This window comes from Dipteris shenzhenensis, chromosome 30 (genome assembly GCF_047967505.1).
Source record: "Dipteris shenzhenensis isolate YYH24624 ecotype China chromosome 30, Dip_SZ_1.0, whole genome shotgun sequence".
NCBI classification, from domain to species: Eukaryota; Viridiplantae; Streptophyta; class Polypodiopsida; order Gleicheniales; family Dipteridaceae; genus Dipteris; species Dipteris shenzhenensis.
This window is the reverse complement of record NC_141625.1, coordinates 8,860,753-8,888,404: the sequence shown is the minus strand read 5'-3', so window position 1 is coordinate 8,888,404 and position 27,652 is coordinate 8,860,753. Positions and strand designations below refer to the sequence as shown.

The following is a 27,652-nucleotide window of genomic DNA, read 5'->3' as shown; positions in this document are numbered from 1 at the left end:
AACTCAGACTTTGTAGTGACTCTTTTCAAAGGCGAGGTTACTGGAGTTACGACTACCTGCAGAGGGCTACTGTGCTGTCACGAGACTTGCTTGTGATATTTTGTTATTTGGAGATTTCGGTTATCAGTGAGTATTATGTAGATAGCAGACGATAACTATTAAAGGTCTGTAGGAAACTTTATAGCGTTCCAGAATGGTGGCATACATTTAATCACAACGTTGCAAATTAGCAGTGAGAGCCCAGGTGTTTTAGGTCTCCAATGAGGGTGTAGCTAAGCCACAATAGGAATATTCATCTGGTTCAATTACTTGGAACAACCTAAATAGGGACAAATTGATCTCTCCATGCTACATGAATGACCAAGGAGCTTTCTATGCCTTCTAAGTTTTGTTGGAGTATATGCTCGTTTATTTGCCTCGGTGTTTGAGTTAATTCAGATTGCAAATATTTCCCTAGTATAGGAAAAAGATATTCCGTTTGGTTCTCAACTATTTTCAGTTGATGGTTACGCCTGTTTAGACACCTTTTATGGTTAGGAGATTGAAAAGCAGTTTGTAAATACAGTTTTAGGCGATGTTTTATTTGTATTTTAAAAAAAAACACCCATCGACCTAAATGGAAGTCAATTATAGGCCATAAAAGTATTATGGTCGGATGTCTGACCGTAGTTCCAATATCGTAGAGACCTGGTTACACAAATGGGACGAGGCCTTCGCCATTTGTGAAATCAAGAATGATATGAAGAAAATCCGCGAGGCCACCCATATGTTTAATGAGGCAGCGGATAGGTGGTGGATAAAACAACAGAAAGATGGATTGGCATCCACTACTTGGGAGAGGTTCAAAAAGGAATTTAGAAAACACTTCTTATCTCCTGACGAAGCATCCCGAGCTTGGGATCAATGTCGAAACCTTCGTCAGAGAATTTTATCGATGGCGGAATACACTGATAAGTTCAAGTGTAATGAAAGTTTATGAACCTCTACCTCAGTCAATCCAGGTAAAAGATTTTATCTTTGGACTGAATGATCGGATCAAGATGGAAGTTCGGGCTAAGTATGCGAACACGCTAGATGAAGCAATTGCCATAGCCCTGAACTATGAGGATGCCAAAGGGAATAGACCAAGTGGGTTTGTGCAGGTTGGGACTTCGGTATGAGTACCCGAAGAAAACTGGGTTTAAAAAGAAGTGGATTAGCAAAGGGAGTGCCTCATAGCCTAGTGGTCAAGCCAAGCAGGCAAAGCCAGTTGAGACTCCTAAACCAAGTACCATCATTGGAATGAAAAGAAAAGTAACACCAATGGCAGCCCGGGCTTGGGTCGAAGTCTTCTTTGAACCCAGAGCAAAGAGGAAAAGCGAGGAGAGAAGGCTCGTGTTTTGGATGCCTTCAGCCTCATCAGTGGAAAGATTGTCCACGAAACAAGGATCGTCGGATGGCTGAGATGGTGATCTCAGAATGCGACGTGGAAATGGAGGGAAGTCCTAGAGCAGAACAGATGCAGATTCAGCTAGCAGGATCTTTTCAAAGGTCAATACCTGTTTTGTTATGTGTGTCTGCTGCTAAGCTAGTAACCAGTGCACCTGATAATGTCCTATGAAAGCCCGCAGCAATGGGGTATATAGCCTTTAATGATACGGAGTTAATTAAGATGAAAGGGCAAGTAGCCAATCATGATGTCATTGTGTTATTTGACTCAGCATCAACGCACAATGTAATTAACTCCAAGCTTGTAAAGAGGCTGAAATTAAAGACTAGCCCATCTGACTATGCATATACAGTCAGAATGGCAGACGGGAGTTCAACTTAAGTATGGGACCAAAGGGTTACCTAGTTGGAACTTCGAATTCAAGACTATGCTGAGAAACTTGATTTTGAAATGACAAAGCTTGCTCATGCAGACATAGCCCTGGGTAAGGCTTGGCATTCTAGGAAGAATCCAGCCATAGATTGGAAAAAGCACATTTATCAATTCAAGATGAATGATGTGCTATATGTGTTACGAGGTGAAAAAGATATACCTCAAGGACCGTTGGTTTCCGTAATGGAAATTCGAAAAGCTCAAGAAGAGTTTTTGTTTCTTTGTACAGCATCGGTAGAGCCGATCGATGGTCCTTCGGCTAGCACTGATGTTGCCCAAAATGGAGAGATGGCCAAGCTGGCTAATCAAATAGCAGAGGAGTTCTCTGATTGTTTTAGGAATGAGTTACCTTGTGGGTTACCTCCAGAGCGAAATGTTCAGCATAAGATTGAACTACTCCCGGGGGCAGAACCTGTAAATAGACCTCCCTATAGGTTAAGTTTTACTGAAGAAGCGAAGGTACGAAGACAACTGGAAGAATACCTCAAGCTGGGGCAGATTCAACCCAGTTTCTCACCTTTTGCTTCGCTAGTGATATTAAAAAGAAAGAAAGATGATACTTTTCGCCTTTGTATAGATTACAGAGCATTGAATAATATCACTATTAAGCACAGCTATCCGATGGCTCGGATCGATGATTTGCTAGATGCATTACATTGGGGCCATAATTTTCAGTAAGATAGATCTTAAATGTGGCTACCATCAAATCCGTATTAGAGCCGAGGATGTGCATAAAACCGCTTTTAGAAGCAAGCTTGGACATTATGAGTTTTTGGTAATGCCGTTTGGACTTACCAATGCTCCAGCTACATTCGTCATGCTTAAGAACGATTTACTACGTCCGTATATCGGAAAGTTTGTAGTACATTTTATTGACGATATTCTTGTGTTCAGCAAAAGTATTGCTAAGCATCACGAACACTTAAGAATAGTCTTCAATACTTTGAGGAAAGCCATTCTTTATGTAAATAAAAAGAAAACTGTACTGTATATGGTAAGACTTGAATATTTAGGATTCATTATTAATCCTAAGGGGATAGAAATGGATCCAAAGAAAGTGGCCGCGAGACTGACTTGGCCTATCCCTCAGAGTTTGACCGCTTTACGATCATTCTTGGGATTTGTCCAATTTTATCGAAGGCATATCAAAGGATATTCCGAAATAGTATCGCCATTGACTGATCTAACCTCAGATAAAGTATCTTTTATATGGAGACAGAATCAACAGGAAAGTTTTAACACCATAAAACAAGCTATGGTCTCAGGACCAGTGTTAAAAATAGTTGATCCCCAGACACCGTTTTTCCTTGAAACCAATGCAAGTGGCATTGCGGTAGGAGCAGTTCTCCTCCAAGAGGGAAGGCCAGCAGCCTTTGAAAGCAAGAAGCTTTCTTCCTCTCAACGAAATTAGCCAACTCATGAATTAGAGTCTTATGCTGTTGTCCATGCTCTGAAAACATGGAGAGATTATTTGTATGCGTCAGAGTTTTATGTTGATACTCTGAAACATTTTTGTAAACAACCTTATTTGAGAGGCCGCCAAGCTAGGTGGGCAAAACTCATGCAGGAGTTTGACTTGATGATTCAGTACCGAAAAGGGAAGGATAATAAAGTTGCTGATGTGTTGTCACGCATTATGCATAATATGAGTTTCACAGTATTAGAGAGTGCTCTAATGACTGAGATTAAAGGAACTCAAAAGGTGGACGAGTTCGTTTAGAGCCTTTGGCCTAAGGCTCATGTATTCAGACCCGGGAAAAAGGATGACCTGGCATCCAGAAAAGGCCAAACTTATGCAAGATATACCATAAGAGATGGTATGCTGAAAAGAAATGGCAAGGTAGTAGTACCTAATCAGAATGATCTCAGGCAGAGAGTCATTCAACAATGCCATGATAGCCCACGTACGGGACATCCAGGAGTTGAGAAAACATATGATCTCGTGAAGCGAGATTTCTTTTGGCCAAAAATGAAAAAACATATTCATGAATATGTGACACGTTGTTTTTCGTGTTAGGTAAGTAAGGCAGAGCGGGTGAAGCCACCCGGACTTTTACAGCCTTTGGAAATACCACTAGGTAGGTGGGAGAGCATTTCCATGGACTTTATTGTAGGTCTGCCTACGACACAAGGTGGATATGATTCTATCCTTGTGGTAGTTGATCGTCTTACCATAATGGCTCACTTCATTCCAACTAGAGAGTGTGGTAGTGCCCCGCAAGTGGCGGATTTGTTTACCAAACATATATTTCGTTTGCATGGATTACCCAAATCCATAGTGTCAGACAGGGATGTCAAATTTACCAATCATTTTTTGACTGCAGTGTTTGAGACACTAAGGACTGAGTTGGGAATGAGTAGTGGGGATCATCCAGAAACGGATGGTCAGACGGAAAGAATCAACCAATTTTAGAGGATATGCTTAGAGCATATGTATCATTGAGGCAACATACATGGGACAAGTGGTTGCCATTGTTAGAATTTGCCTACAATGATAGAAAACATTCCTCTACAGGGTTCAATCCGTTTGAGCTGAACTATGATTATAGACCAGCGAATCCAACTACACTTGGAGTACCTCAGAAAGTGCCTAGTGTCGCGAACTTTGTGGTTCAGATGCGGGAGATGCTAGCACTTGCGAGAGCTAACATCCACCAAGCTATGGATAGAGCTAAGGCGTATGCGGATGAAAACAGATCCGTTAGAGAGTTTAAGGAAGAAGAAAAAGTTTTTCTCAGAGTTCCTTCGCACTCTTAAGTCTTTGACTGCAGGAGAGTGTGCTAAGTTATCACCCCGATATTGTGGGCCGTGGTTAATTCTAAAAAGAATAGGCAAGGTAGCCTATAAATTAGAATTACCATAGGGTTGTAAGAGGCACCCAGTGTTTCATGTTTCTCGTTTAAATAAATTTTTGCATACAGGTGACTCACTAATCGAGGGTGTTGTTTTGTTTCAGGAGATAGAGGATAATGCAAGATGCAAACCAACAAGAATCCTGGACCGAGGAACAATGCAAGTACACAATCGGAAGATACCCACGGTGTTGGTTGCATGGCATGGTTTACCTGTATCAAAAGCTACCTGGGAATCCGTATACCAGTTACAAAGAGTGTTTCCAGACTTTATCATCGAGGACGTTGATGCCTGAGGAGGGAAGGAATGTCATGCTCAAGTTGAGGCAACATGACCTCGGAAGGGTCGGTCGACCTTTAAAGGATCAATGTTTGTATTATATTTGTTTGGGCTTTACGTAAATGATAAAAAAGGAATCAAGGTCAAGGTCCTAGGTGAGGGTGACATGGCACAAGACTAGGTGGATCTAAGGCTAAGGGGTCTAAATGCATTAAATGTGCCAAGGGGCAAATGATTTCAATGATATCCCAAGAGATGGATAAATGATGCATTTAGGAGGTACCCTAAATGTAGACATGTGGCATACTAGATCTATCTAGGGAATTGGGGCCCGCTGGAATTTGGCAAGTAGGAGCTTTCACGTAAGAGTTGATTCTGTGAGCTTGCTACCATCGAGGTTGGCTGGGAGGAAAAATATGTGCCTATGCCCGTGATTGTGAAGAAAAAGAAAATTAGGCCTTTGAATGTTTAAATGCGTGATAGATATCCAATTGCCTTGTTTAATTCCGTTTTCGCAAAGCATATGTAACGAATACTCAGGCATCAGCAATGTACCAAGATCTAAAAACCTCAAAGATATAGGAAAAATTACATATTGTATAATTCGAGAATGCTCTCAAATTATAAATGCCAACTGAGTTACAGGGCAGAAACCAAACCAAACAAAATCTGGTCAATTCAATAACAAAGACAATTTTGTAAGCAATTCATAAGAATTGCAAAACTTCAGAATCAAAAGTGTTTGGAAATTTAGTCGAGCCAAAAATAAGTGAGTGCATTGCATGATGTATCCCGTATGGAGCTTGCTCTAACGGTTTTTCTTTAATACTTAATAGAAGTCTCTTTTTTGCAAAAAATAATAATAATAATAAGTGAGTGACGGCCAAAACTTGGGATCTGAGCTTTTCGTGCATTGCATGATGTATCCCGTATGGAGCTTGCTCTAATGGTTTTTCTTTAATACTTAATAGAAGTCTCTTTTTGCAAAAAAAAAAAAACTTGGGATCTCAGACACACTCATCATTTCCCAATAACTTGGTATTGATACAAGGAGTCTAGAACATGCTGCCAAAATTTAGGACAAACATGAGCCTCCTGCAATATATTTTAATGAAGAGCTTCCCAAAGCTCAGCCTTCAAGGAATCCATCTCCTGGAATAAAACTTCACGATGACGAGGAATCATCTTGGACCTGACTAGTCGTATTACTATGCTAGCTTTCCATAGGATGAAGAGAAGAACATGAGAGGTTGACGATAAGAAAGAAGGCTGCCAGATGGAGCCAATCAAAGGAAAGAAATTTCTCAAAGAGAGAATATTGATGGCTGCGAGTGGAGAAGGACTAGAGATGGGAAAGGTTGCTAGAAATCGGCAAGGAGAGAGAGGGGTAAGTGGCAGGAGTAGAGTTCTCAACAGGCTGTAGGGAAGTTTTGGAAGAGGCGAGTGTCCCAGAGTTCTTATAGGGCACAGAGAAACACCAAAAGCTGGGCGACTCATGCTAAGACTGGGCACCTAGTCCAAAGCAATCCCAATTTTGGCAGAAATCTTGCCTTATAAAAATCAGAAAAGCAACCTGGTTCCCTTGTGTCCTTTAACCACCAAAATTATGATTTATGAAAAGAAATCTTGCTTTTCTCAGTCACCAACCCAAAAAAAGCAAAAGAAAATCCATCGCCACCCAATGCAATGGTGCGCCTGCCCCCCAAATCAGGTTGCACAGCAGTAAATCCTACCTAGCCCAAATCAGGCCACACAAAAACAATCACAACCTATACTTAGGTTCGTCCTGCCATACCCGTCCATCCATCTTACTATTGAAGATTGTTATTGCTCCCCCATGAACGATTCCTACCCGCATAATCCAACCAAACTGAAATCGTCCCAATCCAGATAATCGTCCTTCGCTCAGGAACAATACTAGTAGTGTGTCAAAATTTTCCAGCACTTCATAGTAGTGTGCAGCTATGGTAATATGCCAAGTCGCTCCACTCCCTTACAATTCTTGAGCATATAAACTTTTCTAAGTATGGTTCAAAAAAGACACAGGCAAGCCACAACCCCTTTCTGTAGTTTGGGAATAAAGCCAGATTTCAAAAGCAATCAAGCGGCTCATACCTGGATATCATCTTTCCTGCATGCCTCATATTCATCCCTTCCAAGAAAGAGCTACGCTGACAGCACTATCAAATCCCGAACTAGGATCTTTCCCTGGAGTTCTCAATCCCTGCATACCTTGCAATTGATTCATCTATGATAGAGTGGCTCCGATACCAAATGCCACAACCCTGCAGGATCTACCCTGGCACTAACCCAGAATCTCGATCCCAATCGACCAGAATCAAGCACAGGCAATCTTGATCCTCCTGTCCCTAGGCACGTTCTATGATTCCATAGATCCACATCTAACCCAAGTGTCCCATGCCACTTGAGTCCGAAAGACCTTCGACGCGCAACCTATGATCCTCTTCATGAGGACATCCATTTTGTCCTCGTCGCCAAGTGGACACTTCAAGCTGAAAAGTTGTTGAACAAGAGATTGCATTTTTGCCAAGTGTGCACTTAAAGCATCGTTATTCTTACAGCAGATCCTGACACTTAGGCCATAGTGATGCTAGAGTGGTTATTTGGCAGCACTTACCTGGGTTGGTGACTAGGGATGTGACTGTCTCACTTGATGCACCCTTCACCAACTTAGAGTTCGTTCTATGACTCCATAGATCCACATCTAACCCAAGTGTCCCATGCCACTTGAGTCCAAAAGCTGGAAATATTTCTTCTCATGTAGCATTTATTCTTGTACTCCATCTCATGGGGAGATTGGATGGATAGCATTAGATGGATCTTTACTTCAGCCCATGTCAAATCTCCCCCTTCCCCTCTCATTGGCTGCTATTCTGAAAGCTTGGGGCAACTTCAGAAATACTCTTCGCACAGTTCCACCCACCTCTCGTGAAGAAATTCATAGGCAGCTAGTCACGTGGAATGACTCGATATTGGATCACCATGGCAGGCCACTTGGAGTGTCACACTATATGCAGTGGTCTAGATGGGAGAGGGGACCTGCCAGTAGGCGCATGGCAGGCCTTTAGGAGACTTCTAGAGCATGAGACTTTTAGCAGTTGGCCACCTCAGAGGGAGTGCAATCAAGATACAGTAGATAGAGGCAGCCATTCCAGCAAAGTGGATAGACACAGATGACATGCCGATCACAGAGTCCACTTGGTGTTGGGGAGCGTTCTCAGGGATGGACATTCCTTTACAGGTTATTGCTCTGCAGGATGCACATGAAGATACCCTAGTCGTTCATGTTCAGTTGGTCGCGAGGAAGACTCACCAGATCTTTTGATGATACTCTTTTGGAGGTTGCCTTTCAGCCTATCAGGATTGCAAGTGTCATGGAGTGGGGCATGGACTCACAGTGGTATCTTGACCCCGATCCTCTTCTCCCTGCGCTAGGGTCTGGGAGACTCTGGTTATATGGTGGTTCCTCTATCAAGATCTTGCAGTGAGACCCAGGGGAGTGGGAATGGATTGATGAGGGGCACCAAGAGAAGATCTTCCCCTTCTTTCGTTATACAATCAGAAATGCCCGGAGATTTCAGCCCAACAGTAGAGGTTGAAGGCCCTCCAGAGCCCCTCATTGGGATAGTTTTCAAATTTCCGCAATTGTGCGGAAAAACTTTTGGCGTAGGCTCTGGAAATCCCTTAGAAATAGAAAGATCACTCTTTTGTTTTGGATTTCTATTCATGGAGAGATGGCAGTGAACCTATGGAGATCCAGGTTTGGGGCTGACCCTACTTGTCCTCGTTGCCACATTGCAGTTGAGTCAATACATCATTGCCTTTGGGAGTATAGACAAGCGAGGACGATCTGGAAAGGTGTTGCTAGGATTTTCAGTATCTTTCATACAACACCTTTCTATATTACTTGGGGTTCAATAGCATGGTTATCTCTTACTGGCCCCCAGGTGTTCTTCGAGGGACATGATCCAAATCCAGCTTTCATTGTACGACGACACTCAGTGGAGTCTTGTTCCCTCCAAGATGTTCCCTTTACTCCTTTCAGAGCTGCTCATGCCTTAGTAGACACATCATGGGAGATTCTGGCTCGCATTACAGCTCACCCTTCCCAAGCTATGGCCAGTATTTGGGGATCCAGATGTACAGAGGCAACGGAGGATACCCAAGCTCACCCTTCCCAAGCTATGGCTAGTATTTGGACCGACACAATATACACTATGCTGGCCATCTTGGAGAGTTACTTTTTTCAGAGTTTGGAGAGGATCTCCTTTCTTCTTTGAGTCTCCCTCGGGGTTGAGGTGGCATTTTCAATCTCCGCCTTGGGTTTTTGATTAGCTCCTTTTGAGCTGTTTTTTTCCTCATGCATAGCATGATGTATTCCCGCCTTTGAGCTTGCTCTTGCAATTTTCGTGCATGCTTAATGAAGTAATTTTCTTGAAAAAAAAAACATTACTATTCTCCATTTTTAACTTATAAGATTGCAACTTCAGGAAAACCTTGGAGTTTGTCATTTTGTTACCAAAATAATTCTCGAGATATACCCAAATCTCTTTGGCCGTCGATTTGAAGTTGATATGATGAATTAAAGTATCAACGAGGTGAATTCCAATAAGAGCAATGACTCTTGAATTGTGTTGCTTCCATATCTTGAGTTGTTGAGGATACGTTGTTGTAGCATAGTCCTCATTCGCAATGACATCCCATACATTTTCTTTCATGAGCAAGCAGCAGCTGCACTTTAGTTTGCCAAGTGGGAAATCCTTCACCCGTGAACTTCTCAACAATGAGGGACGTATTGGAAAGAGAAGTCATGGTGGCTGCTTCAAAGAGAAGGAAGCACCAAGAGGAGCTAGCGCGCAGCGCGAGCAATAGAAGAGGTAGCAGGTAGTGGGAAGGAGGGACTGATGGCGGCGACCAACAGCAGAAGTGGAACAAAAGGGAAGGCGGAATGAGTAGCAGCAAGAGGAGGAATGATCAGCATAAGGAGGCAAAATGAGCAGCAATAGGAGGCGAGATTTCCGAGGTAGCAGCTCCATGAGCAACAGCTCCACGAATCAGCAACACATGGAGAAGCTAAGGGAAGGGCTGCCCTTTGGGAGAAGATAGCTTCCATTTCAAGCGAGATTTCCGAGGTAGCAGCTCCATGAGCAACAGCTCCATGAATCAGCAACACATGGAGAAGCTAAGGGAAGGGCTGCCCTTTGGGAGAAGATAGCTTCCATTTCCGGGTTACCTCACTCCTAAGGTTTTCCCAAGGAAGGGAAAGCTAGAAAGGGGACATGGCTCTGATACCACATGAAGGATCTGAAAGGAGGTGTAAAGGAGACAAGGGAGCTAGAAGGAAGGAAGCATAACTTGAACTGGAAATGAAATTAAATGGAAGGAAAGGCAAGAACCAAAATGAAATCACTTACATGACCAAAAGCTCCACTGAGTTGATTGATGTGACAAGTGAAGATATAAGACTCATATAGAGTGGACACACATACTCAAGTACCATATATACATGGGATAACTCCCAATATGCCACATGGCACTCTCACACACAAAGACTCATATAACTAGTTTCTAGTACATTTGGAATATGAAGCCAAAGTGAGTCAAAAATGAGTGTTCTAGGTGTCTAGGTGTCTTATAGTCTAGTGAGTCCTAGACATGCCACGTGTCATATTGGGAGTTATCCCATATACACTATGACTCTCTAGAGTCTAGTGTCACACTATATGGTATTGTACTTGTCTTGAGTCTTTTCACATCAGTCAACATCAAGCTTTATATCATGTGAGTATTTTGGTTATCATTGCCTAGCACTTGTTCTTTCATTTGCTTTCCATTTTGCCTTTCCATTATGCTTTCCATATTTCCATTCCGTTCCTAGTTAGCTTGGCATTCTCCTACCTCCATGTCTCTTCATATGGTATCAGAGCTAGCTTTCCTCGAGGAATGAGGAGGCCTTGAAGCCCATCTCAAACCTATGGAGAGGCTAGCTCCTTCCACTCTAGTTCCACTCTCCTCCTCTCCTTCCTTGAGCACTCCCTCTTCTTCCTTTGCCTCTCCACCTTGAGCACCCTTCCAATCCCAAGTCTCACCATTGTGAAGCTACCCATCTACGACATGATGCTGAGATTCTACCACGACTTGAAGCTGCCACATATCCCATGCTTTGCCCGCCATTGCTCAGCCAACTGAGCCGCCAGCCTCTTCTGCACTCCATCGACCTGCAAACAGGCCATACAGCCCGCTGCAAACAAGCCGTACAGTCTGTACGGACTGTTTTCGTGCAGTCCCGTGCCATACCAGCCTGCCTGTACACCTGCTGCTCACGCTCCCTCGCCATTTTCCCTCGGGACTGCCACCACAGTAGAACCTGCTTAGTGGTCACATAATGAGCTACTAGAACCACTTCAATGGTGCTTAAAGAGTTTGCATGAAGTGACACGTGTCATCTTCCTTGGTGCAAGACCAACATAGTGGTACAAGACCAACACAATGGTGTAAGACTAGCTCTCAGCAACAGCGCAGTGTCCAAGACCACCTCCAAGCATTGGCATGGTGTTCTTTCTTTATGATGAGCTATTAAAACAAGTGCTGGATTCACAAGAGTTGTAGTGACATGTGTCGGGCTCTACGATGTACATAGGTAAATACATGATTGCACACGTGTACAAAGATACATACAAATAGGTATGGAAATGCATATCCAACAGTATCTGCTTCTGCCCTCGCCATTCTGCACTCAAAATCCATGCCATCTCAGCTTTCTTCTACTCGCCACAAGGTCGCCTTGCTGCCCACGCAGCTCTAGCTCCTACTGCCCACACTGCCTACAAATTCTGCCTATCTCTAGCTCTTCTTTGTCCTACAATAGACCCACTTCTCTACCCGTCACTTGCTCCACATTCCGTCAAGTGTAGAAACAAAGTGGAGACAGGTTGTGAACACAAGTGAGCAAGAGTGCACACACAAGAAAGCTTCAATACAAATGTTCAAACGAAACAATACAAGTACTTGGTATATATGGTACCCAAGTACTACTGGTCAACCATAGTGTTGACTTTATGCCTACAACACCATATCTTTGTAATCTCTTACAAATCCCCCCTCAAAGATATGGTTGAAAGTACCCTGGAAACATCTCAGGTGTACCCTACAGTACCTAAAGTACCATGGTTGCACAAATTCATCCAGATGGATATGCAACCTATGGGAGTACATGAAAACAATGTCATTGTGAATCACTTCACAACCCCCCTTGACATTGTGAGAATGTCTCTGATCCCCAAGCCATGTTGATGTCGTAAGAAAAGATCTGTTGACAGGGCTTTGGTGAAGATATCCGCCACATTGTCCTCAGATGGACAATGGATGAGATCAATGAAGCCATCAGAAATACAATCCCGTACATAATAATAATGATTTTCAATGTGTTTCATGCGAGCATGAAAGACAGGATTGTTGGCTATGGCAATGCAACTCTGGCTGTCACAGAAGATAGAGTTTGCTTCGCCATCCTGTGCATGATGCAAGTCATGCAAAAGCTTCCTTAACCACATTAACTCTGTAGTGGCTGAATTTGCAGGTTTGTACTCTGCTTCACTGGAGGAAAGAGAGACTCGCTCTTGCTTCTTACTGAGCCATGAGATACAGGCTGAACTCAATGAGAAGCAATAGCCAGTAGTGGACCGTCTGTCGTCAATGTTCCCTGACCAATCTGAGTCGGTGAAACCACTCAGCTTTAGATCACAATCTGAAGCATAATGCAAGCCAAGAGAGAGAGTGCCATGGACAAAAGCCCTGTGGCATAGGCAATATCAGGCCATGTGGAGCATAGATATATCAAACTGCCAACCAACTGCCTGTACAAAGTGCCATCAAACTTTTCAGCAATATCATGCTCACTTATCTTGAGTCCCTTTTCTAATGGAGTAGCCACAGGCCTACAGTTCTTCATCTTAAATTTTTGCAACAACCCCTTCGAATACTTTGCCTGTGACATAGAAATCCCATCATGGGTCTGCCAAAACTCAATGCCACGACAATAGTGCAATAGGCCCAAGTCTGTCATGTCAAAGTTGTGACACAAAGCAAACTGCACTGCTGTAATTTGCTGCAAATCACTGCCAGTGAGTATGATGTCATCCACATATAGTACCAACATGACCAATTCTGATTTTTGCTGCAGAACATACAAATTTGGCTCTGTATGAGCTACGATGTTGTAGGTCTCTTCCTCTTGACCGAACTTGTAACCTGCATTAGCAGACTCATTCTCAGTAGTTTCTCTGATCAAACTAGAAGTTACCAAAGAACCATGCATAGCACTGAGTGTTTACGAAGCCCTGGGACAGCAAAAACTGATGTATCTTCTCATACCACACACGAGGTGCTTGCTTCAGCCCATATAGAGCCTTCCTGAGCTTGCATACCTTGTGCTCTTGTCCCTTCACCTCAAAACCTTGGGGCTGATGTACATAGACCTCCTCTTTAAGATCTCCATTGAGGAAAGCGGTCTTGACATCCATCTGGTACACTGACCAACCATAAAACGCAACAAGAGAGATGACAGAAAAAATGGTGGTCATCTTGGCCACTGGAGCAAATCTCTCCTCATAATCTATCCCCCTCCTCTTGTGCATACCCCTTCGCAACCAAACGGGCTTTGTATGCCATATAAATGGTATTTCACCTTATAAATCCATTTCGTGCCAACCACATTTTTTCCAATGGGCGCATCAACCAAGTCCCATGTGGCATTCTTCTCAATGGATTTAATCTCAGCTTCCATAGCTTTTTGCCATGCTGGATTATGCTGAGCATCCTTGAAGCTCTGAGGCTCATTTTCAGCTTCCATCACTCAGGTCATCAAAGCAAAATTGACCTTTTTCTGATTTTTCTGAGTGCTGGCCCTGGTTTTTCCCAAAGTAGGTTCATCCTTAGCATCTTGAATGGTCAACCTTGCCCAACGTGGAATAGATTTCTCTGCTATACCACTCGGGGCTGCATCAACATCTTTAGTGGCCTCACGACGTTGATAATGCCTCCAAACATGAGACGGTCTATTCTCATTAATTGGTTGCAAATCTGAAACATTTAAGGGAGAGCCATCCTCAACATGTGGCAAGCCATCTGAACTATGAGAAGTAGAAGGGGAAGCATCAAGAGACTCCGTCTCATCATCCTCAAACTAGATGATGTCCAAAGGGGTGTCATCGTATGGTTGCAAGTCTGCACTAGCGGGCTGCATGCACTCATTCTCAGCAAAGAGAACATCTCTGCTAATTATTACCTTCCTGGTAGCGGGATTATAAAGCCTAAATCCCCTGCTTTCAGTGCTATACTCCACAAAAATGCATTTGACACTCTTGTCATCAAGCTTTGTCCGTTGTGCATCTGGAACCAAAGCATATGCCACTGAGCCAAAAACTCTGAAATGACTAACCTTTGGCTTAAAGCCATACAAAGCCTCAAATGGAGTCATGCACCAAAGCAATAGTTCTGAATGTAAGTGGCTGTCACAACTACTTCTCCCCAAAAAGCCTTTGAGACTCTCTTGAATTTCAGCAGGCATCTCATCATTTCCATGAGAGTACAATTCTTCCTCTCAGAAAGTGGATTCTGCTGTGGTGTGTAAGGGCATGTCAAGTGATGTTTAATCCCATGCTGCTTCAAAAATCCTTGGAATGCATGTGACATTTACTCTCCCCCTCTAAGTTGAGTGTTCCAATTCTAGAATTGGTTTGGTTCTCAGCGATAGCTTTAAACTCCTGAAACCAATAGAACACCTTAGATTTGTCCTTCATGAGAAAAAGCCATGTGAACCTGGAGAAGTTATCTATAAAGGTCACAAAGTACCTTGCTTCTCTATGCGTGGGAATAGTCATGGGGCCACATACATCACTGTGCACTATCTCAACACTCTGGTTGCCTTGACCCAATTCTTGCCTTGTTTATTAAATGGCAAGCGATGCAATTTGCCAAGTGCACACCCTTCACACACTTCATTTGCTGGTTGCTGTAATTTTGGCATTCCTTGAGTCATATTATTGTTGTACAAGTAGGACAATGCCCTCTGATGGACATGTCCAAACCTGGCGTGCCATAAATCACCATGGGAAGTGTTTGCTACAGCCAATACATTTTGATCATAAGGCTGAGCATCAAGCTTGTATAAGCCTCTATCATATGTGCCTGGTGCTACAACCTCATACCCTTTCTTTGAATCCTTGATCCTGCATTGGTTATCCTGAAATTCGACCAACATATGTTGATCATGGGCAATGTTTGAAACTGAAATCAGATTTTGCCTCAAATCTAGAACATACCAAACATCTTGGATATACTTAACTTTCCCATTATCAAGCTGAATAGGAATGTGCCCAACTCCGATGATGTCTTGAGAAGCATCATTGGCACATGTAACCTGTCTGCCATGAACAGGTGTGATGCTCTCAAACCACTCTTGGCGAGGAGTCATGTGCTTAGTAGCACCACTATCGATATACCATATCGATATACCACGTATCACTTGCAACAAGGGAAGCATCCCTTGATTGATTTTCAGCATTCAAATCCCCCCTGGCATTCATCTTCTCATTAAATGCAACAAACACAAAATCTCTATCACCTTGGACAAGATGAGCTTCACCATGTGCATCTAAAGCACGAGTTTCAGTGGGGGCAACAAAATTACCACTAGAGCTGTTCCCTTTGACTCTTCTTTTCATTGGCAATCCTTTTCTGACACTCTGCGATGTAATGCCTTGGCTTCTTGCAATAATTGCATTTGCCCTTTTTTTTATTTTTGCTTGAATTGCTTGCATTCCCCTCCTTGGGCTGAGTTGTATGGCTATGTTTTGGCTCAAACTTTTTTTGAAATTTGCCCTTTCCACCCAAGGCAAGCGCTTGCTCACCCTGACAAGAGGCTTTGGCAAAATTTAAGCCTCTCTCCACTTCTTGCAACAAAAACCCAACTAACTCATCAAACGAGAGTGGGGCTGCCCTGAGAACAATGGTCAATGAAGTGACGAATGTGCCGTATGAGGGCGCTAAGCTATTGAGAGTAATAGAGACAAGCTTCTTATCTCTATTTCCTCATCAATACTTGCGAGCTGATCATGTAGATCAGTGATCCTGGCAATATGATCAGCGATGGTCTAGCCTTCCTGCATCTCGAGATCCTTGAGCTGATTTGTCAAGGCAATGGCCCTTGTCTCATTCTTAACATGATACATGTTTGTCAATCTTTCCCATGCTGCCTTTGCATCCTTGCACGACTTGATAGTCGTCATAATGTGCCTCTTCACATTTGTGGCAATCAAAAACATCGCTTGGACATTGCGATGGTCAAACTTCTTCTGCTCCTCCGTCGATGCTATGGGACTAGAAGGAGGGACCATAGTAGTTTGTTATCTACCTATAGTCTGACCCGAAGAAGCTGTGCTAGATGTAGATGAGCCTGCTGGCCTCACCTCATCCCCACTAACAATATCCCACAAGCCCTTATCAACCAAGATGTTCTTAAGCATGAATGACCACAAGGCATAGTTTGGTCCATCCAGCTTGTCACCCTCAGACAAATTGCCAAAACTGTCTAAAAGAGTCGACATGATGCAAAATGGGATACCCACAAGCTGCAAATGTACCTGCAAAAAGAACTGCAAGTCCCAAAAGTACAACTGGCTGCAAATGTGCCTGCAAATCCCAAACTAATACTGGTTTCAAATGCAAAGTACGACTAGCTGCTTTGAAATGCCACTGACTGCGCAATGCAATCACTCCAAAAATGGCATCAACCAATCACTGCACTCTGCTGCAATCTGAAGTGCAATCCCAAACTAAAAATGCACAACCCAAATTTGAAATAGCACACCCACGAGTGCTCAAATGCATCCAACAGAGCTCAAAGACATCCACAACTATAAATGCACCCAACAATGCAGAGTATCTGCAAATGCACCTAAGAGTGCAAGTGTATGGGCTGCAAAAACAGTCCCGCGAAACACACAGCTCAAAACACTTACTGAAAGTGCACCTTGGCCCAAAACACCTGCAAAACAGTCCATTGACTGTGTGGGCAAGTTGGAGATGACAAAGGAGCTGAATGACAAAGAAGCTATCGGGAGTACTTCTGAACACAACACACGTGTAGGGAAGAGCCTGTAGAAGTATGGAGATGCCTCGAGCTGTTGGAACACACCCGCGAGGGGCTGGAGCTGAAAAGAGTCCAAATCTGAGCAAAAACGCCAAAAAACAGCCGAAAACTGCTCGAATCTCCTTCTAACAAGTCGTATGAACTCGAAATCAGGTTCCAACAAGTTGCGCGGACTCCCGGCACTGTCGTGCAATTGTACAAACAGATCCGTACGGACTGTACGGGCAAAAAAGCCAAAACTGAAATGGTGCGGGACAGGTTTGTTTCTATGCAGGCAGCTCAGAAATTTCAAAAAACATCGAAATCGGACCTCAAAAGGTCAAAAAACAGCCATTGGACTGTTGGAGCTACCTCAAATGAAAGCTGGAGAGCTGAATGTGAGAACTAGGAACGCGCATTGGAGCACCAAGCTTGCGGGAGTCTGGAAGCAAGTGCGGGAATGGGCTCTAGAGACGGAAGCGCTCTGATACCAAATGTAGAAACAAAGTGGAGACACGTTGTGAACACAAGTGAGCAAGAGTGCACACACAAGAAAGCTCCAATAGAAATGTTCAAATGAAACAATACAAGTACTTGGTATATATAGTACCTAAGTACTATTGGTCAACCATAGGGTTAACTTTATGCCTGCAACACCATATCTTTGTAATCTCTTACATCAACAACAAGTGAAGCTGCTCCGAGCTTGATGTGAGCTCCAAACACTTCCCTACTTCTCCGATTACTGCCTCGATTGTCCTTGGTGCCCGAGCTCCTCTTTTGACCGACTCTTTGAATACTGATGACACCTCCGGCCTCTACTTTGACATCGGTCACTCTCCCTTAGCCATTTTGAGAGTCACTATGTGAGTGCTCCATTTAGCTACCCCATGGATTTCACCGACACATCTTTTGGGGCATTCCTGCCTAGCGCTTCATCGACATCATCATCGTCTCACAGGGATGTGCACGCATGTGCAGTGGCTACTTGGAGGACATCTCTTATCATAAGAGATCTAATTTTTATTACTACATGCTTGATGTTATTTTGGGGTCATCTGCCCTGGGTAGTCCCCCTAAAATGATATGTATTGAGTATTTGTTTTCATTGAGTCTATAAGGTACTCAACCTTGGATAGTCCTCCTTAATTGATGTTATTTATTTTATGAGTCGTGTGTGACTTCATCCCGGTTTCCCAATATGAAGCCAAGGGGGGATGTACTGTGGGACCATATGTATTGGCTTTGATAGGTCTATTTGTTTATTAGGCCTGGCCGAGTTCCAAGATGTTGGTGTATTCCTAGACCTATGAGCTGGTCATGTAGCCATGCTATAACGTGAGCCTTTGAGCATGTTGAGTCTCAAGCCATGAGAGTACCTGGATCAACCTCTGAACACGCTCAGACTTTAGCCTCTGAGTTACATAGAGTGCGTAGTTTGATGACCATCATTGTCATGTTCTGTTCTTGGTTCCATTCCAGTAGTCTCTCACCTTGCCTTCATGGGGGAGTGTTGGAATATGAAGCCAAAGTGAGTCAAAAATGAGTGTTCTAGGTGTCTAGGGGGTGTTTTATAGTCTAGTGAGTCCTAGACATGCCACGTGTCATATTGGGAGTCATCCCATATACACTATGGCTTTCTAGAGTCTAGTGTCACACTATATAGTGTTGTACTTGTCTTGAGTCTTTTCACATTAGTCAACATCAAGCTTTATATCATGTGAGTATTTTGGTTATCATTGCCTAGCACTTGTTCTTTCATTTGCTTTCCATTTTGCCTTTCCATTATGCTTTCCATATTTCCATTCCGTTCCTAGTTAGCTTGGCATTCTCCTACCTCCATGTCTCTTCAGTACACACTAGAACACACTCTTTGACTATGATTTCTCCAACATACACAAGCTTGATGCTCATCCCTATATTCAGAATGCTTTGGCTGTCTCAATTGCTTCTCCAAATGATCTACGGGATGCCAGGTTTGGTCATGTTCATCACAGAGCATTGGCCTACTTGTACAACAATGAAATGGTTCATGGAATGCCAAATTTAGGGCAGCTAGCCAATGAAGTTTGTGAAGCGTGTGCTCTTGCCAAATTGCACCGCCTCCTTTCAAGAAGGATGGCTCAGAATCAACTAGAGTTTTGCAGATAGTACACTATGATGTATGCGGTCCCATGAATGTGACAACCCATAGAGGGGCAAAGTATTTTGCTACCTTTATTGATGACTATTGTAGATTCACATGGCTCTTTCTCATGAAGGTGTGTTTTATTGGTTCAAAGAGTTCAAGTTCTTGGCTGAGAACCAAACCAATTCAAGAATATGAACATTTTTCGAGACAATGGGGGAGAGTACACATCAAATGCTTTTGAAGGATATTTGAAGAAAAAAGAGATCAAGCATCACAAGACAATGCCATACACAACACATCACAATCCTATTGCAGAAAGAAAGAATAAGACACTTTTGAAAATGATAAGATGCATGCTGAAATTCAAGAAAATACCAAAGGCATTTTGGGGAGAGGCTATAACTACAGCCACATACATACAAAATAGATGCCCTACCAAAGGATTTGTCAATGTGACATCTTTTGAGAGGTTTTATGGCTATAAGCCAAAGGTTCATCATTTCATAGTATTTGGCTTAATTGCTTATGCTTTGATTCCATCTCAGCCATAGTTGCACGAAACGCCGTTTTTCGTCGGCAAGAAACGGAAACGGAAATGCTGGGGAAACAGAAACGGCCGAAACGCCGTTTTTGTTTCCCTGTTTTTTGAAAAACCCTAATATCGAGTTTTTTTCGCCTTTTTGCACCGTTTTGCACTGCAGCCTGCTCTCCTGTCTACCCGCCTCCACTCCACTCCTACCCTACTCTTCTCTCCAACTACTCTCCACTCTCCTACCCTCCACTCCACTCCACTCTTCTCTCCAACTACTCTCCACTCTCCTACCCTCCACTCTCCTACGGTCTACCTGGTACCTACTCTCCACTCTCCTATCCTCCACTCCACTCCACTCTTCTCTCCTACCTACTCTTCACTCTCATACCCTCCACTCCACTCTTCTCTCCTACCTACTCTCCACTCTCCTACCCTCTACTCCACTCCACTCTCCTCTATCCTCTTCACTCTCCTCCTCCTCTATCCTCTTCACTCTCTACTCTCCTCTATCCTCTTCACTCTACCCCCTCCCTGAGTCCTCCTCCTACTCCTCATACTCTCCCTCCTCTTCCTCCTCCTCCTCCTTTCCCAAATACCGATTACCTACTCCTCTCCACAATGCCGAAAGATGCGTATTGGAGACATGCCACCTACATTGATAGTTATGCGGGAGGTGGTGGCTCCAAGAAGTGGAAATGAAACTATTGTGGCATCAGCAAAACGGGGTCCATCACATGGTTGAAAGACCATCTAGTGGGTGTTCCCAACAAGGATATAGGTATGTGTGAGCATGTGCCTCTTGATGTGCTGAATGGCCTTCAAGAATGGAAGCGTAAGCGCATGGTTGTTGAAACAAATCAAGACAAAGAAGAGACCGAGGACACGGAGCCATTGCTTGATGCTTCTGCTAGCACATTGGGTTCAAAGAGGAGTAGAGGGGCATCTGCAACATCAAGCGTGGGTCCTAATGCTAGGAGGACACCCTTGCCACATGGAGCAAGTAATGTGGATGCTAGTGTGGGAAAAAGAGGCTCATTACAAAGGTCTAACATTCAAGCACGGATGCAAAAGCAAGCAGTCAAAGAGGCCACTAGTGAGCTCACGAAGCTCTTTATACAATGTGCAATGCCCTTTCATGTGGCGAAGACTTTGCGATGGACAAAGGCCATGAGAGCTGTCAATCGCGTTGGGTATGAATGGGAAGGGCCTACATGTGAAGCCTTGAGGACAAGAGAGCTAAGAAGAGAGAGTACACATGTGGAAGCACAAATGAAGCCCTTGAAACAGGCTTGGGTAAAGTATGGGTGCACACTCTTATGTGATGGATGGTCAGATGTACGCAAGAGGAGTGTGTACAACATTCTAGTGTCTTCTTGCAAGGGGACGATGTTCTTGAGAGCCATAGATGCCTCTGCCGCAAGTACAGTGATTACAAGATTGTACATTTGGAAACATGCATGCAACCATCTTGGAGATAGGTGCAGACAATGTGGTGCAAGTAGTGACAAAAAATGGCAGTAATTGTGTGTCTATGGGTGAGATGTTGCAAGATGAGTTCCCAAAGATTGTGTGGATACCATGTGCCTCACATTGCCTTGATCTTTTGATTGAGGACCTAGGAAAGATAGCTTGGATTGGTGCTATTTTCTCCACTGCCCGTAGTATCGTGAAGTTTGTCACGAAGAGACCCAAAATCCTCAGCATCTATCGGGCCTACAGTGACCTTGAGCTATTGAAATCTTCAACCACGAGGTTTGCTTACATGTTCATAGTGGTGGAGAGGCTTGTGCGAGTGCGCCAGGGCTTGCTACGCACGGTTGTGTCTCAGGAGTGGAATGATTGGGATGACAAATGCCATGCAAAGTCTACCAAGTTTGCACGCATGATCATGGATGAAGCTTGGTGGCATGAGGCGGAGGCATTAGTCAAAGCTGTAAATCCTATTTACACAGTGCTTCACATCACGGACATGGAGGGAAGCACGTTAGGGCTCTTGTATGAGTTTATGGACAAGATTGTTGCTGTTTTGGGGTCTTTTATTTGAATATAGAAACTGCTTGCCCTACTCCTTGGCCCCCTAAACACGACCTCTTCTTTGCTGGTAAACTGTGTTGGATAAGTGTGCCTCTGTCTTTGGCAGTTCGTGACTGTTTTTGGGCAGTTTTTTGGTGTCAGTGGCTGCGTGGCAAAACCATCACCCTTGTGGGAAGATTCGTTCATTTCTTGTTCAATCTATGATAGGGTGCAAAATAGACATGATTCAGGCCCGTAAAACTGCCTAAGAAGTGGCCACAACAGCCCCCGAACTGCTCCCTCTAGAAAAAGGACGATTCTGTCATAAAAGGTGGCTGACCTGCTGATTTTTGTGCTCAGTTTTGAAAAACTCAGTTTTGTACTCTTTCTTTGTGAAGAACTGAGCTGAGTGTTGCTATCATGGATCATGTGACAAACATTGCAGATTTGAGAGATCAGCTTGTGAGGATTGATGAGACCATTGAGGACCAAAAATTGGTCTCAATAGTTTTTTTCCCCCCATGAAAAAAACTTAAGTATGAAAAATACCCGCATGAGCAAGCTCAAAGCGGAAATGCAACATGCTATGCATGAGAAAACCCCGCTAAAATAGGGAACAAAAAACCCAAAATGAGCTGGAAAGAAACCACCGATCTTGGTGACTCACATTGCGACATTTTGAGAGTCATCATGTGATTGCTTCTTGTATCTGCTCCCATGGCTGACATCGACATGTCATTCGGGGCCTTCTCGCAGTATTCTTCAATGACATACTTCTTTGGATCCGGATGTGGAGTCTTATGTGCAACAGCTACTTGGGGTCATTTACGGTTCTCTGCCCTTGCTATGCATAAAATGAGTGAAATATATTTTTTATTTTCTATGATTGGGATCAAGAAAGGTTCTCTACCTTGAGTAGTCTCTCTAAATAAATGTTTGAGGTGTCAATAAAGGTTCTCAACCTTGGATAATCCTCCTAAAATGATGTATTTCTTTTATATTTATGGTGTGTGGCTCCATGTCCCTAATTAGTCCCTGGAGCCCAGAGGGGGATATACTGTGGGAGAAATTTATTGGCTTTGATAGGTCTATTTATCAGGCCTGGCATGTGATTTCCAGCATGTTGGTGCATTGGTCTCCTAGACCTCTGAGTTGGTCATACATCCACGCATGATGAGCTTCTTAGCCATGCTAGGTGAGCCTCTGAGTCTATATGCCATGCTTACTAGCCTTTGAGCCATGCTCACTTGCCTTTGAGATAGCATGGGAACCAGGTCTAGTTCTAGACTGTCATTGCACATTTTTTTTCCAAAAATAGACTTCTATTAAGTAGGAGAAAAAACCTGCGAGAGTAAGCTCAAAGCGGAATACATCATGAAATCATGAGGATAAATAAAACCCCCTCAAAGTGAGGTGGAAAACAACTAAGGCTGAGGCTGAAAGTGCCACCTCAACCCTGTAGGAGTCTCAAAGAAGAAAGGAGAATCCTTCCATTCCCTGAAGAAAGAAGCCCTCCTAGCTGAGGCTGCACGGAGTCTCCAAGCACAATTTGATCATCGTCATTGCACAATTTGATGCCTCCGCCAAAAGAGCCTCTGCAAATCAGCAGAAATATGACAACTCTCCTAATGAGGGGCTGTGGAAGGTCTCCAGCCTCTGCAACAACTGATCTTGAACTTCTTGGCGTTTTTTACCGTATAACCAAAAAAAGGAAGGCTTTTCTCTTGGTTCCCTGCAGCAATCGATTCCCACTCTCCGGGACTCACTGAAGAAACTTTATGGGGACTCCTCCAAAGAGCCACAACCTCCAAGAATGCAAAAGAGAAAGACGAGGGCTCAGATTAATATGCCATGCAGAGTCCTTGCCCTAATCCAAAAAGCCTATGATCCTGCCAAGCTAAAAAGGCATGCCCAAAAGAATATCCTCTAAAGAAATAACCAACCTGCCACTTGCCTATACATCAAAGACCAAGGCATCCTTGTGTGCTCCCAAAAAATCTATAACCTAGAGAGGAATGCATGTCCTCGAGAAAGCCCCCATCATATAGAGCAAACAACGGACCTATCATCTATATCCACCCAATCAAGGGGAAGGGCTGCATCAATCTAAAGTCCTCCCTGCACATCCTCTGAGGTGACTAACCGTTTGCTGTTGACGAACTTCTGGAAGCCTCTTAAAGGCTTCCCAATAACCTACGAGCAACTCCTATCTCATTTGATGAGCTGGTTGGGTTGTTATTGCAAGAGGAGAGAGTCTCCAATTCTTTTCATGCCTCCAGTTACGGTGAGCATGCACTTGCCTCCTCCGGCAAGGGAAAGTTTCAGAGAAAGGGAAACCAAAGGGATGCAAAATCTCAAAAGATGCAAAGGTAAAAAAGGGAAGATGCATCTATTGCAAGCATCCTGGTCACTTTATTTTAGAACATGAGAAAAGAATTGCAAATGAGAAAAAGAGACAAGGCATTTCTAGCAGTAATTTTTGTTGCACCTCCCATTGAATACAGTGTCTCAACCATGTGCAGGATGACAAGGGTTTTGTATTGCTGCCATAAGGGCATCTCTCACATGCAAAGTCTATGGATGTTACATGTGATGCCTCTTTTGTTGTCAATGATACTTGGTATTAGACAGTGGTGCTTCTAAGCACATGACTTCTCACAAGGACTGGTTTGATAGTGTGTTTATGGTATATAGTTACCAATGCACATGATGCGTCTCAAGACATCATGGAGTGGGCAATGTTCCTGTTCTTTTGGCCACTGGCAAGGCACAGTATACCCTGATGTGTAATATGTTTCTGACTAGATCCACCTATTGCCCATGATCAGCATAAGGTGGTGGAATGATCAATGCAGAATGCAAGATCCCAAGATAGGTTGCAGGTAGTTGCCACTGGAATATATGATCGCGGTCTTTATCAGCTTCGTGAAAAACCTCTTGTACAGCATGCTATGGCTGTATCAAATGCATCTTATAGTGCTCTTTGGCATGCCCCCTTTGGTCATAGCAACTATAGAAGTTTGGTTTACTTATTCAATCATGGTATGGTTGAGGGAATTCCCATATTACAGCAGCCCGCTTCAGAATTTTGTGAAGGGTGTCGTTCTTGGCAAGTTGCACCAAATGCCTTTTCCTAAGGATGGCTTAGTGAGGGCAACATAGAGGTTGCATCTTGTGCATAGTGATGTTTGCAAACCCATGAACATAACCACACATTGAGGTACCAGATATTCTATCATTTTTATCGATTTTGTTAGAAGTTGAGTCAGTTCAGTTTGATGCCACTCCTCCACAGACACTGACTTCATTCAGGACGGCGTCGGATTTGTTTTGCATTGCGGCAAGTGCACACATTAATTGGAACAAATCCAATGGCTTTTGGATAAGTGATGAGGACACTCCCGACTGGGGCAATGACATAGGGTTCACTTGGATTCAGAGGGGTGTTTCCGTCAGATATCTGAGATGCCAAGTTGGGGTGGGCATCTCTCCAGCACAACAGTTTGCTCCCGTGTTGGAGAGTATCAGGAGGAAACTCATCTTTTGGAGTTCTGCCAAACTTGACCTTGCATCCAGAGTTATTGTTGTGAACCAGGTATTATTGGCCACTGCCTGGTTCGTTTGCTCTTGTTGGTACAGGTCTAGAGGTTGTATCGCTCAGCTCATGAGACCTATCAGGAACTTCCTATGGAGCGGTTTAGGAGGATCAAAGACTTTTAGCAGTTGGCCACCTTAGAGGGAGTGCTAGAGGTAGCTATTCCGATAGAGTGGATTGACACAGATGACATGCCAATCACAGTGTCCTCTTGGTGGGGAGCGTTCTCAGGGACGGGCATTCCGTTAAAGATTATTGCCCTGCAGGATGCACATGAGGATACCCTAGTCTTTGATGTTTAGTCGGGAGGAAGACTTACTAGATCTTCTGATGATATTATTTCGGAGGTTGCCTTTTAGCCTGTCACGATTGCAGGTTTCATGGAGTGGTGGTATCTTGACCCTGATCCTCTTCTCTTTGCGTTGGGGTCTTGGAGACTCTAGTTATATGGCGGTTCCCCTATTAGGTTCTTGCAGTAGGACCCAGGGGAGTGGGAATGCATTGATGAGGGGCACCGAGAGAAGAGCATCCCCTTCTTTTGTTATACAGTCGGAAATGCTCGGAGATTTCAGCTCAGCAGTAGAGGTTGGAGGCCCTCTAGAGCCCCTCATTGGGATAGTTTTCAGATTTCCGCAGTTGTGCGAAGAAATTTTTGGCGTAGGCTCTGGAAGTCCCTCAGGAATAGAAAGATCACTCTTTCCTTTTGGCTTTCTATTCAGAGAGGGATTGCAGTGAACCTGTGGAGACCCAAGTTCGCTGACCCTACTTGTCCTTGTTGCCACATCGTAGTTGAGTCAATACAGCATTGCCTTTGGGAGTGCAGACAGACGAGGACAATCTGGCCTATGATGTAGGAGAGGTGCCTATGACCTAGGCTACCCTCTCTCTCACTCTATAAAAGAGAGGCTTTTCTCTCAAATCAATGGAACATTTTGCTCTTTCGTTCTCACACTCTCTTCCATGATGTCCTCCTTCTCTCCCACTCCCCAACAACATTAACAGAAGAATGGGGTAGGTGGATGGAGGAAATGGGGTACATATATTGTTTTTTAAAAGTACATTTTTACAAATATCAAGTCCAAACTATCTCCAAGTATCTTTTTAAAATTTACAGATACTTTTGTAAGACACTTTCTTTATCACTGAAAACTTGAAAACATTTCTACATCACGATACACATGATTAATTCATTACAACCTTTCCCAACATGAATTCAAGGTCTTGGATAGCAGCATCTTGTGTATCTTTAAAAAAGGAAAGGCCTTTCTATACAATAGATGAGCTTCCCTCTGCTATTACAAATATTAAGATTGTATCTTAGGGTAGGGAAATTGATCTTAGAAACACCATCAAACTTTACTTACCTTCGGTTTGGTTATATGAGGTGGACAATATGGATAGAACAATGTTTCAAAGTTTGGTCTCCACCATACTGCCACTAACTCTCCAATCTGTAGACAGCGTTTTTCCTAATTTAGAGAATGAAATTCTAATTTGAAGCTTCATGCCTGTAGAAATGCATTCAAAATATGAAATAAGGACTATTTATTCTTAAATCATAGCTCTTATCCCATCGCATACTAGAAATATATTTCCACTTCTTGAAAGTAATAATGACAGTGACCTCTGGTTCCTTGTTAGAAGCTCTATGTTAAAATCACAAACAATCATCAAACCGATATATTCCAATATAAAGCACATAAAATGTGACTGAACGAAACAATAGAAGTTTAGAGGGGAATCAAGAGAAGGAAATATGACAGCAAACTGATGATAAAAGTACCCGAAAGTATGACAACAAACTTTTTTTTTTTTTTCAAAAAGAGACTTAATAAAGTATTAAAGAAAACCGTTAGAGCAAGCTCCATACGGGATACGCCATGCAATGCATGAAAAGCTCAAGAGCCAAAAAGAAAGGATTGGGGCTGATAGTGCCATCTCAATCCGGTAGAAACCTCCAAGAAAAACTCGAAGAAATACAGTCCTCCTAGAAGAGGCTGCCCGTGAAGGGCCTTGCATGCTAGCCCATATGGCTATCAAAGTGTGAACCGTGTCAATCCAAATACCCGTGAACACCTATGATGGGTGTATTTGGGTGCCATCCAAGGCCTCTGTACATCTGGCTCTCCAAATGTGCCAAGAGGAAATGCTAGCCAAAATCTCCCAAGAGGTGTCCACTGAAGCATGAGAAGCTCTGAAGGGAGTAAGTGGTACATCCTGAAGAGAGCGGGGCTCTA

The 27,652-nt window shown here is 43.5% G+C and overlaps 1 protein-coding gene and 1 pseudogene across 1 annotated transcript in view; one reads left to right on the top strand and one right to left on the bottom strand.

Moving 5' to 3' along the window:
• The window catches only part of LOC147881681 (pre-mRNA cleavage factor Im 25 kDa subunit 2-like), a 103,403-nt gene that overhangs the window by 20,215 nt on the left and 55,536 nt on the right, over positions 1 to 27,652 (bottom strand). The window contains exon 5 of the mRNA XM_087401230.1: positions 26,780 to 26,866. Within this exon, the coding sequence (XP_087257356.1) occupies positions 26,780 to 26,866 (87 nt within the window). The remainder of the gene's footprint in view (positions 1 to 26,779; positions 26,867 to 27,652) is intronic.
• LOC147881682 (uncharacterized) lies at positions 20,975 to 21,851 on the top strand (annotated as a pseudogene).